At 30.4% G+C, this 14,233-nt stretch overlaps 1 protein-coding gene across 2 annotated transcripts in view; it reads left to right on the top strand.

Annotated features, from left to right (window-relative positions):
• LOC124537193 (transcription factor HNF-4 homolog) overlaps positions 1 to 14,233 on the top strand; it is a 63,388-nt gene that overhangs the window by 34,328 nt on the left and 14,827 nt on the right. The window contains exon 1 of one of the 2 annotated variants that reach the window (XM_047113933.1): positions 1,952 to 2,114. The exons of the other annotated variant lie outside the window; for it this stretch is intronic. Within the exon in view, the coding sequence (XP_046969889.1) occupies positions 2,096 to 2,114 (19 nt within the window). The 5' untranslated portion in view covers positions 1,952 to 2,095. Of the gene's footprint in view, positions 1 to 1,951; positions 2,115 to 14,233 lie in introns of those variants that run through there. 2 annotated transcript variants of the gene reach the window in all.

Raw genomic sequence — 14,233 nt, 5'->3', positions numbered from 1 at the left:
GGTGACTACTTACCATCAGGTGGCCCATATGCTCGTCCTCCAACCCACTCCATAAAAAAATAGTTCCAGTATAAAGAGCTTTCTTGAATTTAAAAAATAAAACAATTTATACTGTGACCAAAATGAAATCAAAATAGTGTCCCGTCCCTCCTACTACACGTCTGTTTGTAAAATAAAAGTAGTAATATCCAAGTGCAGACTGGAAGGCCTCCTTCGTGTAACCATGTACATTAGTTGTACTTGACTGGCCTTAAACACGCAAACTTCTATTTAAATTCACTTGTCCAACTAATAGGTCATATCAGCTCTCTGTCCTTTTAAACGAGCCCTCAAATAGACATGAGCATTGAGCACCCACGTGGTTGTCTAAAAACCGCTCATGAATTTATAGATTTCATAAAAATGAAGAAGTTTTAAAAGCAAACGTTTCAGATATTTATTCGATAATGATATAACATTATAAGATAATATACATTAAATTATTAATATTTCAAATAGCCCACCAGATTTTTAATGAAATTATAGGACAGAATTATTTGCCTTATTAGACTATTTATATGATATGTACGCAATTATTACAACAGAGTTATTCCACATAGATCCTCCACTAATCAAAGAAAATCATAATAAGACATAGTAACATTTATTAAAATTCACTTACTAGAACACATTGGTTTAAATTATTAATTATTAGCAATTATCATTATTATTATTAACACAAGGTAACCATGTAATAACGGATTGTACTGGATGTGTATCGGAATACGAAATCAGTTTTATTTACATACTTTCACCGTATTTATCTCGTTTTATTTTCGTTTCTATTGCTGTATAGTAGACGAACTTGACACAAATAAACTGTCTAAAAACGCCACGGTTGTCTTAATCATGGTGTTTGTTTACAAAAAAAATCACATTATGATCGTAAAAAGACAATGATGCTAGATTACATTATATAATATTCACAAAGATTTACCAATTTTGTTAATTAGTTGTTTTTTTTCATATATTATATAAGTGGGCCAAGGCTGAAGTTCTCAGGCATAGAATCTCTGTTTTTATTATTCAAATAGGTGTCTCGTAATGTATCAATGCCGTCCTGACCGATTTCGGTCCCGACCACCAATCTCAAGGGAAACGTGTGATGTTAACGCCAAAGCAGGTTCACTTTTGTTCCCTCTTTCTCACAATCCGTTGGAATCCTGAAACGAGCTTAGTAAGAACTCAGGCGCAAATTCCAACTGCTTTACGTACTTTCCGAGACATTTGAGTGTACTCACTTCAAAATCAGACTCCGAATTGCTTTAGAAAAAAAATCTTCTAAAAAAGAAACTTAACAACCTGCAACAGCTACTGAATTACTTTAAACCGAAATGGGATATCAATCCTGGATTTATATTGTATATATCATAGCCCTTGAGATTTACAACGTTATTTCGAACCACTAGACCAACGAGATATTTTATTTATTTCATAGATCAAGTGATACAATATATAAACACGTCTGTAAACATAAGTAATGTAAGCATTGGGATCGCTCCGACTGAGTTGCATAGATAGTGAGATTTTGAATGATAGTTTTATTTTTAAAATACCTAATTACTTCTTAACGCGAGAATTTTAAAAGTACCTACATAATTTGACCGCAGAACAATACTACTTTTATATGAGAATTAGCCTTAACAACAAAATAAAAATTAATGATATAATGCTAGTTAAATCCTCTCGATGGGCAATGGTTCAAATAATATGTCTACCATTAACATTTTATTCATTAAATAGCAGCAGCAGCGTAGAGGTTGTTTAAAACAATAAAAAACTACATTTCGTACAGCACTGCCCTCTACATTTAAATAGCATAATTTGTTTTGTTTCACGTCTTGATAGATGGCAGCACTTCAGAGGTATCATATTTAATTACAATCATTCATTCATTCTTTCCGGTTGTCACTTTGACGATGTCAAATATGAATTGTCATTTCTGCCAATCTAAAACTTATGTATCCTAAATGTCTTAGTAGTATTGTTTAGTAATTGTAAATATTGAATTTATCATCACAGTACAGTTTGTGGACATCAAAACATCCGTTTGAATATGGGATTATGCGACGAAGGTAAGTTTGCATATATTTTATCCGCGACGTAAACAAGTCAATTATCTTATGTCAATTAATGATTCGTGCATTTCCTTTTCAACACATACATGTTCTAATGGAAAATTTTACAATTACTTCGTTAGAACGAGTTACTTTTAACATATCCATCGCCATCGCTGGTTTCAGATCTCTCGGAATGTTTCTCTCACTTTTATGTATACGTAATTGAGTGCACAGCAACGTGTTTGCAACATAACTGGGCAGGTCCTTATTTACATTTTCAATCGCGGGGCTTCTATTAGAACAGATTTGACCTCTTGTTAATAGAATGTTTATTTATCAGAGTCTTATGCAACTATCTGTATTTATATATATTATGTAGCATTAATTAAACCTATTCTGTTAATATGATGTCACTGTTACTAGTAAATCTCTAACTTATAGTCATACAATATAAACATTTTACAAAAATAATTAATATCTACAGTAACAGCAGTCAAATTTAATCAAATACTTCATATTTATATGTAATATATTTTGTTTATTGTATTGTATTTCAGAATGAAATAGATTTTCCAATTTACCAGAAACTTAATAGTTTGTTTTATATTTGCTGTCTCCCTCTGTCTGTAATACCATGATGTCACAGAAATTGTCAACATATACATTTTCTAAGAATGAAACTAATGTTGTTTACAATATCATTAGTTTTATATATTTATGATTTATTCCTAATATTTAATCATTATTGTCTGGATTTAAGTATTAATATATAAAAAGTATTCATAAAAATTAAGTAATGGATCTTTAATATTAATGAAACAAAACTGAACTTGAAATAATATATAATTGAGTTTAAGTATTGTTATATCTTTGTTGTTCAAAATTCATTATTATTTAATATAATTTGAAGTTTTCAACTAGCAAGAACAAGGTTTTATATATATTTACTGTGTACTTTGTATTAATTGTAGTCTTTGAGGCATGCTGAAATGGTTAAGGACACAATAATTAGTATCAATTGCATCTCTGTAACTAGAACTAGCAATTGATCACAATACATTAAATGCAAAGTGATATGGAGCAATTTAAATGAAAATCTCACATTGTTTTCTATATTTTATACTATTACCTTATATACTATTATTGGTATCACCTATTTAAACATTGATGTAATCCTGATCTTAATGCTATTATTATTTCAATTCTTACCACAAACATATAACCATATTTATATGAAAGGAAAATAAATAACTCAAATAATGTCAAATAAAAATAATTAGTTCAATATTTTCTTATGAATATTAGAATTTTTAGGGAATTACATACTAACTGTAAATTAATAAACTCCCAAAGAATTGTCAAGGAGCTTGGCCTTTTGAGGAGAATCCAGCTACTAGCCATATATTCTACCTCCAAAAACCGATTAGTCTAGTTTTATTTTCATTTAGCTGAGCTGAGATGGCCCAGTGGTTAGAGTGCTAGCATCTTAACCAATGATTGCAGATTCAAATACAGGCAAGCACCACTGAATATGCATGTGCTCAATTCACGTTGATAATTCATCTCATACTCGGCGGTGAAGAAAAACAACTTGAGAAAACCTACATGTGTCTAATTTCATCGTAATTCTGCTTCCACCAACCCGCATTTGAACAGCGTGGTGGAATATGATCTTTAATGGGAGAGGAGGCCTTAGCCCAGCAGTGGGAAATTTACAGGCTGTTACTTTACTGTATTCTTGTTTGAAGGGTAGTAAGCCCATTTGACATAACATTTTAACTCCGAAGGTTTGTGGTACATTGGTTATACATGTAACATGTATAAGTAATGCAAATATATTTCTTACAGGCCTACTATCTTTGGGCATTGGTGACCAATAATCATATAAAAGGAGTATTAATAGTGTCTTAATTAATATTAATAATAATTGATTTAGACATTCAAAAAGTAAACATTTTATTTCTGCTCATTTCTAATTTTATAGTATATCTTATTGGTTTTATTATTTATTATATGTATAATACATAGTTAAAAAATGTATTATAATTCTTTACTCTAATTATTGATTCTGTTTAATTTGTGTACTGTTAGTTGTGCTACTCAAAATAAAATAAAATATACAATCCCTGCACATTGATATGAAATGTATGTATATATCATTTGTAGAACTTGTTTTTCATTATGCATTTTATTTTACGGAAATTTGTATTAGTATATTTATATGAACTTATTTATTTTTTGTTTGAGTTCCAATTTGATACTTATTTGAGATAATACGTTTATAGCAAATCTGGTCACTGTTATGTTATGCGTACATAATGACAGTCAACTTATTTCATTAAAAGATTTCACTAAAATGTTTGATAAATTGAAACATTTTTCTGTACTAAAACCAATGATGTTCTAGTAAACAGATATGTCATTAACGCGCAAAAAGTGAAGACTAGAAAACGTCCTAATTGAGACGTTTGCCTTTAGTCGTTTTCATCATAATTATGCCAGTAATACGTTATAATACATCATAATTACGTAGTAATACGTTTTGCGTAATTAAAACATCTAGTTATCCCTTTTACTTACTGTTTTTTATCAAGCTATCCTTTTTACTTGTAACGAAATGTAAAATAAACGGTCCCCGGCGCGGCACACTTTTTTCTGTTGTTTAGTATGAGTATAACATATCTGTTTATTAGAATATCATTGACTAAAACCAATCTAAATTTAAACTTTAAATATACTTAGTAAAATAATGAATTATTAAGAACATTATGAATATGACTTACTTTGGAATAATGATGTAATTGTAATGTCATCTATAGCTTTAAAATAAAACTACATTTATTTATTTTAGTGTTCATAATGTTTTCCAACAAATATGAATATTAATGAATTTTTAAACAAAAAGATTTTTTATGATTCATGTTTATTTGAATCCTTATCATATTCGAGATGCATAGACAAACATGAGATAATATATTAACATATTATGTTGCTACACAAAAGTATTTAGGTTACTTACGAAATTTAAATTATATTTGTTTTTCTAATTTTTTTTTTATAAAACCTACATAATAAAAAATATTACTATTACAACCTGTACTATATTTAATATTTATAACCTATACTATTTTTCGGCAATTCTTTTGTTGAGTGACGTTTCCGTTATAAAAACGAGCGTGTTTTTAAACAATAATTGTTAAATAACATCAATACGAATGAAAGCATTTTAAACGTTTTGAAGTTCGTGAAAGTCTCCCAAATTACCGCCACAGCTAAATATAAAACACGGTTTCACACTCCCGTCGCAGAAAGTAATATGTCATTGAAATTAAAATCTAAAGAATTGGAATCCTTTATAACATGATGTAATACTGTCTACTAGAACGGCTTGGAATATGTAAAAGAACTGTACAGAAAAAGTTGATGTAATATCAACTTTTCATGTTATGAACGGTTGTCTTGAGATGCATTAATTAGGATAAGAAATAAATAAAGTGTGTCAATAAGTATGCGTGTTTTGACATCGTCCAATCCATACGAAAAAAACTTTGTACCTATATTAAATTTTTATAAAGTTTTATGATATAGTCCTAGCGGCTTAGGACATAAGATTTTGCTATATATTTTACGTTTTATTTATAGATATATATTTGTTGTTGTATATTTATGCAACGTGGTAACATTGTCTATTTATTTATACTTACAATCCGAATTTGTTCGTCGTGTTATTTGTGACTAAGGATCCTTAATCTTTTTTAGCACTAATAGCTTTCCAATAGTGAAAGAATTTTTGAAATCTTCACAGTAGTTTTTGAGTTTATTCATTACATACTCACACACACAAAAATCAAAATAAAATCCTCTTTATAATATTAGTGTAGATTATCGAGCAAAGGTATCAGGCGCAGCGAATAATTGTTTACTAAAAATAAATAAATAATCACTGCAACACATGCTTTGCATTATCTAGATAGAAACAATATCAATCATTTAATCGTAGTCTTGTCAAAATCTTAACAATAATTATGTACTTAATATATAAGGTAATTTTCATGTATCATCGGGCAAAGTCCACAATAATAATACATTTTTACAATTATCTAAATTATTATAAATTAATTCAACTGTCAGTATGTAGTCTAATATATAAAATAATAACTTGACGTATAAATATATAATGAAAGTTAAAAACTCTTTGAATACGATATTACCTAAAAAAAAACAACTTCAAAACATACAACTTGAAGACCGTTGATTATGATACTAATACAATGATTTTTGTAATTAAAAAAAATCTTTAATGGTTTATCTTTATAACTTTATTTTAACCAAAAAAATAAGTACGAATATATACTACACATCTGCTCCTTGCGGTTTCATCCCCGTTTAATGTTCTGCCCAATGCGCCCGCGTGTCGTATATTTATGTTATTGATACTTTTCCTACCAACCTTACTACCTTTGATAACAAATGTGCTATATATGCGATGTCTTGTTAAAAATAACGTGATAAGTAAGCTGAATGACAAAGACATGCTGGATAAAACAGGAGAGCATATGTCACGTAGACGTGGAAAACGCAAAAAATGGACTGTCAAAACTGACTTTTCAGCTTGAAATAAAATTTACTTATTATCATATTATAATTATACACGAACAAAGTCAAAGAATGAGATATGTTTAGTATGTATTGCAAAATTGAACCTAACGTATGGACTTTGGACTCTCGTATCTATGTAATTGAAGAGCACGCACACATCTATACTATATAATACTAGCAAAAGCTTTGATGCATCGAGTTTTGCAAGTCATTATCAATGGCTATACGCAACGTGGTAAATTCATATGAAATCGACGCAAATATTATTATTGCTAATACAATTAATACTCATTTTAATATCACTGTTGACTACAAGCGTTTGGAAATCTGTCTGACACTTCTGTATTAAGGAGTAAAGTGCAACTGTGAACAAAGTTGTTTTTTTTATCATATTTATTAAATGAGTAATAGTAGTATTTCTACGATACGAATATGGAAATAAAACCTATCCTGCCCAACCCGGCTTCGCGTGGGAGAAGGAAGGGGTCAGAACATTAAACATTTACTATTGGGTCTCTCTCGAAACCTAAAGCGTTTATTCAAAATATTCTTTAGTAATTTTGAAGTCTATGACAAATTTTATTTTATTTTCCTGTTATTGTAAACTGCAAGTCACTCGTTGACATTTGGCGACAAAATTATGAAACCTTTTTGAAAATGAAATTTTAGTGTCAAATAGTATACATTGTTATCATTCGTTTAATAGCGAATTCGATGTATTAATGTTCTTGTGAACTTACCTTATTATTATGAAACGAGTGAATTATTTAATTCGTCATTTTTAGAGTTTATCGATTAAAAAGTAAAAAAAAAAGGAAAGTAACAGCCTGTAAGTTACCCATTGCTGAGCTAAAGCCTCCTCTTCCATTAAGGAGAGGGTTTGGAACATATTCCACCACGCTGTTCCAATGTGGGTTGGTGGAATGCACGTGTGGCAGAATTTTGATGAAATTAGACACATGCAGGTTTCCTCACGATGTTTTCCTTCACCGCTGAGCACGAGATGAATTATAAACAAGATTAAGCACTTACATATAGTGGTGCTTGCCTGGGTTTGAACCCGAAATCATCAGTTAAGATGCACGCGTTCATACCACTGGGCCATCTCAGCTCGTTTATCGATTACAAAGAAACAAAGCTTTCCTCTTGATATTATTAGTACAGATGATAAAGTTAGATAAATATTTTTATTCGGTTACTCAAATCTATCGTACTTATAAATTAATCTTACGTTACATTGAAAATATAAAAAATGTTTGACCCATGTAGAAACTATTGTAATTTAATATATAATGCTCAATATAAATTTGTTTTTCTATACTTGGCTTGTGGTGGCCTTGTCGTAAATAGCACGTGAATTTTATCCAACGAATGCGGGTTCAAATCCAAGCTAACACCAATTTTTTTTAATGTGAATGGCGATGGACGAAGATCTCGAAAGGAAACCTGCATAAATGTCGGTTGTTTACCTGGCACCTGTTTATACACCACACCGCATTGTATCAGCGAAGTTAATAAAGCTCTTCTCAAATAAAGAGTCTTTACCCAGTGTTAGGGCCAATTCAAACATTTACTTTACTTTTTTAAAGTACTTATTACTTATTTATTATAGTAAATTACGTCATGTAATTTACTATAATAAATATTAGCTTCGCCGGCAATTCCTCTTCTGATTATATACATTTTACGCCGTCTTGATTTACAACTATTGATATGTCGGAATGTAGCAAATTGTATTAAATATGTAAATCTATGGTTTCATTATCTGTCATTTCGATTGGAAAAGGTTTTACTGTTTTATTTGTAAAATAAAGTTTTAGAGTTAGAGGTGAATCATTTGCATACAAAATAAAACAATTAAAACCTCTTTTCTAATATTCGCATAGAATAATAATTCATTGCGCGATTATTAAGATATTTTTCATTATTGAATAAAGCTGAACTTGTATGTTGCATAAGTAAGAAAATAATGACGGTTTCGCGGAAATTAAAAATATATTAGAATAGTTCAAAGAGTTCGCTTCCATTGTCTCATCACTGTAAGGCGTAAGATAATGTTTGTATATCAAAACTCCTTCGAGGACGATTCATACTGGAAGAATTACCTTAATTATCATACGGATTTATAATATACATGCTGAATCGGGTTACAGCCTAACGAGCCAGCTGACTATATCAGAACTTCGAATTTACCATCTCTTTCTTGTTCCAAAACTATTACGAAGTCCCTTAAAAAAGAGTTATCTCCAATGTCTGCTTGCCATAAACAGAACCTGTATTGTTTTTCACAGTTGTATGTAATGTTTATGAGTCCGGTTTACCGCAACTTTTGCACGACAAAAGGCACAGGTTTTTGTAAGGCTTTTTATAAATGCATGCAATCGTGCAGTGTTAGCAAGGTTATGTGGAATAATTAACTTTTATAAGAATAATATTATTAATGTCCGGTTTTAAAAATATACGAACTGTTTTAAATACAGTATTTATTAAAAGAGGTAAGTCGACTATCACAAGAAAATATCAGGCCATATATAATCCCTTTTGTCATCTATAACTTAACGTATACCGTAAGGCTATGCTCAAAAATGTTGACACAAAGATCAAATCTTTAGTCAAAAGCACTCCAGAATATGTATCACCATATTCCGCATAATTGGATCTTACTTCTTAATGACTATGAGTGGTAAGTAAAGTACTCCCGGGGGTAAATTACGTAACAGTGCCTCTGGTATAGAGGCACTATTACATATACCATAAAGCATAATATCTTCCTATAGTCTTGGTGCTTACCGTCATTGACAAAAATATAATTTTTTTAGATGTTAAAATATCAATGACGTTTTATTTGTAAATCTCTGTCTAAACATTTTAAATGATTCGAGTACAAAAAAGTTACGTAAGAAACTTCTAAATTTAAATAAGTTGTAATTAAAAAAAAATATTGAATAAAAATTAAAAACAAATTGCTTACAAAAGAATATAAATATTTTGGAATGATCATTGACGGTTTTATTTTTTCTTATGTATTTACAAAATCAACTCATTTTCCTCAAACAATACCTGTTCATAGATGTCAAGGCTGAGGGTAATAATACGTCATTGAATCATTACATATGTATAGGTGTTCATTATCTATGCGTTCTCTACGTCACTCTAATCAAATTTAAATATAATGACATATTTTTTATACGTAGGTAGGTTGTAAGTATAAATTATTAACAAACATTTATTAACTGATACAGTGTGAAGAATTCAGACTATAATTTACAATGAATATACAAAATAAATAATAATTATAAGACGGCTTAATAAATGCTCATTGATCACTATTCATTGACGCCACTCGAAAATATTGAATTATTCATTTTATAATAATCACTACATGCTACCAACCCTGGCTGTACATGTATTATTCGAAACATGGATTATACAAAATGTTTTTCCTTTATACCTCGTGTTTTACTTAAAATGATTGATTGATTGAAAGATTGAATGCCTATCGTCTTTTGTTTCAAATGTTGCCAAAGTTTAAGGAATTAAAAGTGACACGTGTATTCATGCTGTGTTTTTATCAACGTGTTATGTACTCATGATTGTCAAAGACTTCACGCCTGTGTTATTTCAGCCTATACCAATACGATGCGATATATTAATGAATAAAAAAAACATTCATTCCTATGAGGTTGCCTTCAATTGATTACATTATACACAGTGACCTTAACGTTTCCGTATCTTATGTATTATTTTCGTTTTAAGGGCTATAATTACATAAAAACGTAACTCGGCGTCCTTAAAGTAATATTTATATGATACATATAAATTATGAAATATTTAATGAAAATTATATTTATTGATTTTTGTTAAAAATCCTTAGTCAGATCGTGTATCTTAATGAAAATTAAACATACATCGAGAGCCATATTCAACACTAGATTATATAATAGAAACTTTTTGACTTTCAGGCAGGACATATTTATTATATATTATTGAAAATTGTATTTAAGTAACATAAATTTCTATTTTGTATTTCGGTAGAATCTACATTTCGAGCTGGTCGTAGCTTTACTTTTAATACAGTTCTGTGAAATGACGATTTTTAAGGTGTCTACTTGAATAAATTGTATTCTAATTTTCATTGAAAACCGAAATATAAACTGGATCTAGTGATGTCTTTAAGAGAGAAAAGACCCAGATTTATCATTATGACACTATTAAATACACAAATCTTCTTTTGAAATAAAAAAAATGTATGTAAAAACATGCTATTTTATAACCTACTAACTACTACTATAGGTCATATACATATGTTTAACATGATTACTCAATGAACTTATTGTGATAAAAAGTGGTTGTTACTGTATGGGATGCACGTCACTGCCCTTTGTTATCTAACTCAGAGACATCATCTAATCTCCAATTTATTTAAACATGTCATACATAGACACATAAAATAGAAACGAACGATTAACTAAACCATTAATATGCGGGAGATCTGTTAACTATTTTGACAACGATAACAGCTGATAGTTGTATACTGATATAATCGAAACACGGAAGGAGTTTGTGATATGACAGAAATTTTACTTTAAAACTGACAATGAAATAGTAAAAGTCAATCAATATTTGTATTTAATTATGTAGACTCGTACAAGGTTACAAGCCCTTTTAAATAATTTTATAAGGATATTATCAAAGCAATTAAAAGTAAAACTACCAGTTGGTTAGGAATGCAAATTGTCCCGAGAGTAATCGCTATGTATTTTACTAGTTACTTGTTAGTATACTTTTATTAGTAATTTGTCATATTTTATCAGTAGTTTATTATAAACAATAATATGAACACTGGCGCCCAAAAATTGTTCCAAATTTTTAATATAGTTATATTATTAAACGCGCTATAACTGCTAGTGTTTGTAGTTTTAATATTTAGTGTAGACTCTGTTAATTATAAGTACTCTACTAAGTATTAAATATAATATTATATTTACGCGCTTTTCAATTGTTTTGTGTCGTAATCCAGTAATATGAAGATGACCGAATTTGGCAAAGGCAGCCATTCTCAATAGAGTCTAGCCGTCTGCATACTCGTATGATATTACATTATGTTCCCAAGCAAACACGAGCTTGATCCCTTCTCTCATTGACGGAACGCCAATCCGCCTAGACTGGAGAGTCTTCAGGCACAGGACCAGCTTACACACATCCTCAGAGGTGTAAAAGCTAACTTCTTAATTGAAATAATTTACTCCCACTGTAGATTCAGGCCCAAAATCTTAAGATCTGCATCCTTATTTCCAAAGATCCAAAGATTAATTTATATATTCTTATTTATATATTACAAACTGAACCTGCGGCTTTACCCGATGTGTGTGAAGCTAAAGTTTTTTCAGAACGCACTAATCGTTTCTCAGGATCTATTAGTTTCATCTAAAAAAAAAATTTTGCACTTGCCCATTAATTAAGAAAGATTAGACTATATAAAATCAAAAACACGTGCGTGGGGTGAATTAAACCTTTATATAAAATGGGGTGAATAAAATAAAATTTAACGCGTTGCTACTCTCTTTTTAGTATTTGGTTATCAGATTTTGGTTATAAAAAATAGCTTGTGTTTGTTGGGGTTACAGCTACCTGTAAGCTGTAGCTAGCTAATGTTATTGAATTCAGATCGATTTTTATAATATTCAGCCGAGATGGTCCAGTAGTAAGACCGCGTACGTGTTAACCTATGATTGTGGGTTCAAACGCTGGCAAGCACCACTGAATTTTTAAGCGCCCAGCGGTGAAGGAAAACATCTTGAGGAAACCTGCATGTGTCTAATTTTATTGAAATTATACCACATGACAATCCACCAATCCGCCTTAAAAAAGCGTGGTGGCAGCCCAGCAGTGGGAAATTTAATCGCTGTTACTGTTAGATGTATTGTGTTATTATGATATTTCAAGGGTAGCCCGTAAACTCTCCTTATTCGGTGTTAAAGTAAAATGCATACTTCAAAGTGATCTCATTTATAGGAATGAGTTAAACTATTACACGTTTTGTGACTTAAATGGCTCACTAGTGGATAAGAAATTACTGATAACAGTGTTTATATACCAGTTCGTTGTCACGAGATGTATTGTAACTCGTCAAACAAAAATATTGATAAGCGAAATCATAGGCGCGTCGACGATACACTGTGACAATATATTAGGTCAACAGAATATTAGGGGGAATCTTGTGAATCGAGGGTAATGCGTGGAAGCGACCAGTATCAAGACATCGCTGACCCCCGACCTGACTCGAGATAGCGGGATGTTTACTCGCCGCCCATCCACGCTCCATGTTGCTGTTCAAAAATTACATAACATCTACCTATATGTACCAAATCTCTTTAACATTCTATATTCAAAAACGTTTTGAATTTGGAATCCTGAAGTTATATCCTGTTAGTTTGTATAAATAAGTTAATTAAGCTGTTGTCTCTCTGACTATACTTTTTTTTAACAAAAATAAATCGTTTGATACGATACTTGAGATACTAAACAGTTTGTTTTCATTTATTTATATAAAAAAAATAACTTATACACGCTGCTGATACTTTATTTAATAAAGCAAATTCAGCTATTTAATAAAGCAGGCTTATTTTGTTCTTCGCCGTCTATTTATGAAATAATTAAACAAAACTCGTCCGCCGCCGTGTCTGCCTGTCTGTCTGTCTACATGCGATAAACTCGAAATATAAGAAACACAGCTTAAGTTCGCTAAAAGGGTGATCCTCGCATATAGGTGTCTAATTAATTAAGATTTTGAGTAAATTGGCTGATATATGACGATGATTGTTAAAGATGTCGGAAGAAGTCATAACATGTACTGTACTGGAGTGCACCGCGTAAACAGTTACAAGCATTACCTACGATATAAATATTTTATGTAGACTATTCCACCTGTGTGTGGGTGGCTAGTGTTACATAAATTACATATAACAAGCTTATATATAATTTCTGTGAGTATTGTTAAAATGTTCCGACTGAATTTTGAATGAATTCCATAAAAATCGATTAACGCTTTTCACAAATATTTGCTGCTGTAAAATATTTTATTAATCTTCGAATACACATCACACTGATCTGATAGTAATTACTTACTATAGGCTATATTTGTGAAACTTTGCCGATAGCACAAAAACACTCCCAAGACTCACCATTTTACCCTCTGAACGGGTTGAATTTAAAAAATGAATAGTTTGTTTTTTCAAACCCAATTGAATCCAATCGGTTTATACGTTAAAATGTTAACGGTCAGAGTGCCGTTATGATATTATTATACACATATTTAGAATATATATTCTCTATTCTATATCTATACAGTATAGTATATAATGTATCAAGATCATTTACGTAGTCATTTTCTTTTTAAGTATTCATGATCCCATACGTCACATACTTAGATTTTTTTATTTTAGTAATTTGCCTAATTGTAATCGTTAAAATCAAATCAATGGGATTCATTGCTTTTGAAACCTGTAAAAAATGTATAATTATAATTATTATGG

The sequence above is a fragment of the Vanessa cardui genome, chromosome 18 (assembly GCF_905220365.1).
Source record: "Vanessa cardui chromosome 18, ilVanCard2.1, whole genome shotgun sequence".
NCBI lineage: Eukaryota > Metazoa > Arthropoda > Insecta > Lepidoptera > Nymphalidae > Vanessa > Vanessa cardui.
The sequence above is the reverse complement of the archived record's forward strand: the minus strand, read 5'-3'. Positions and strand labels throughout refer to the sequence as shown.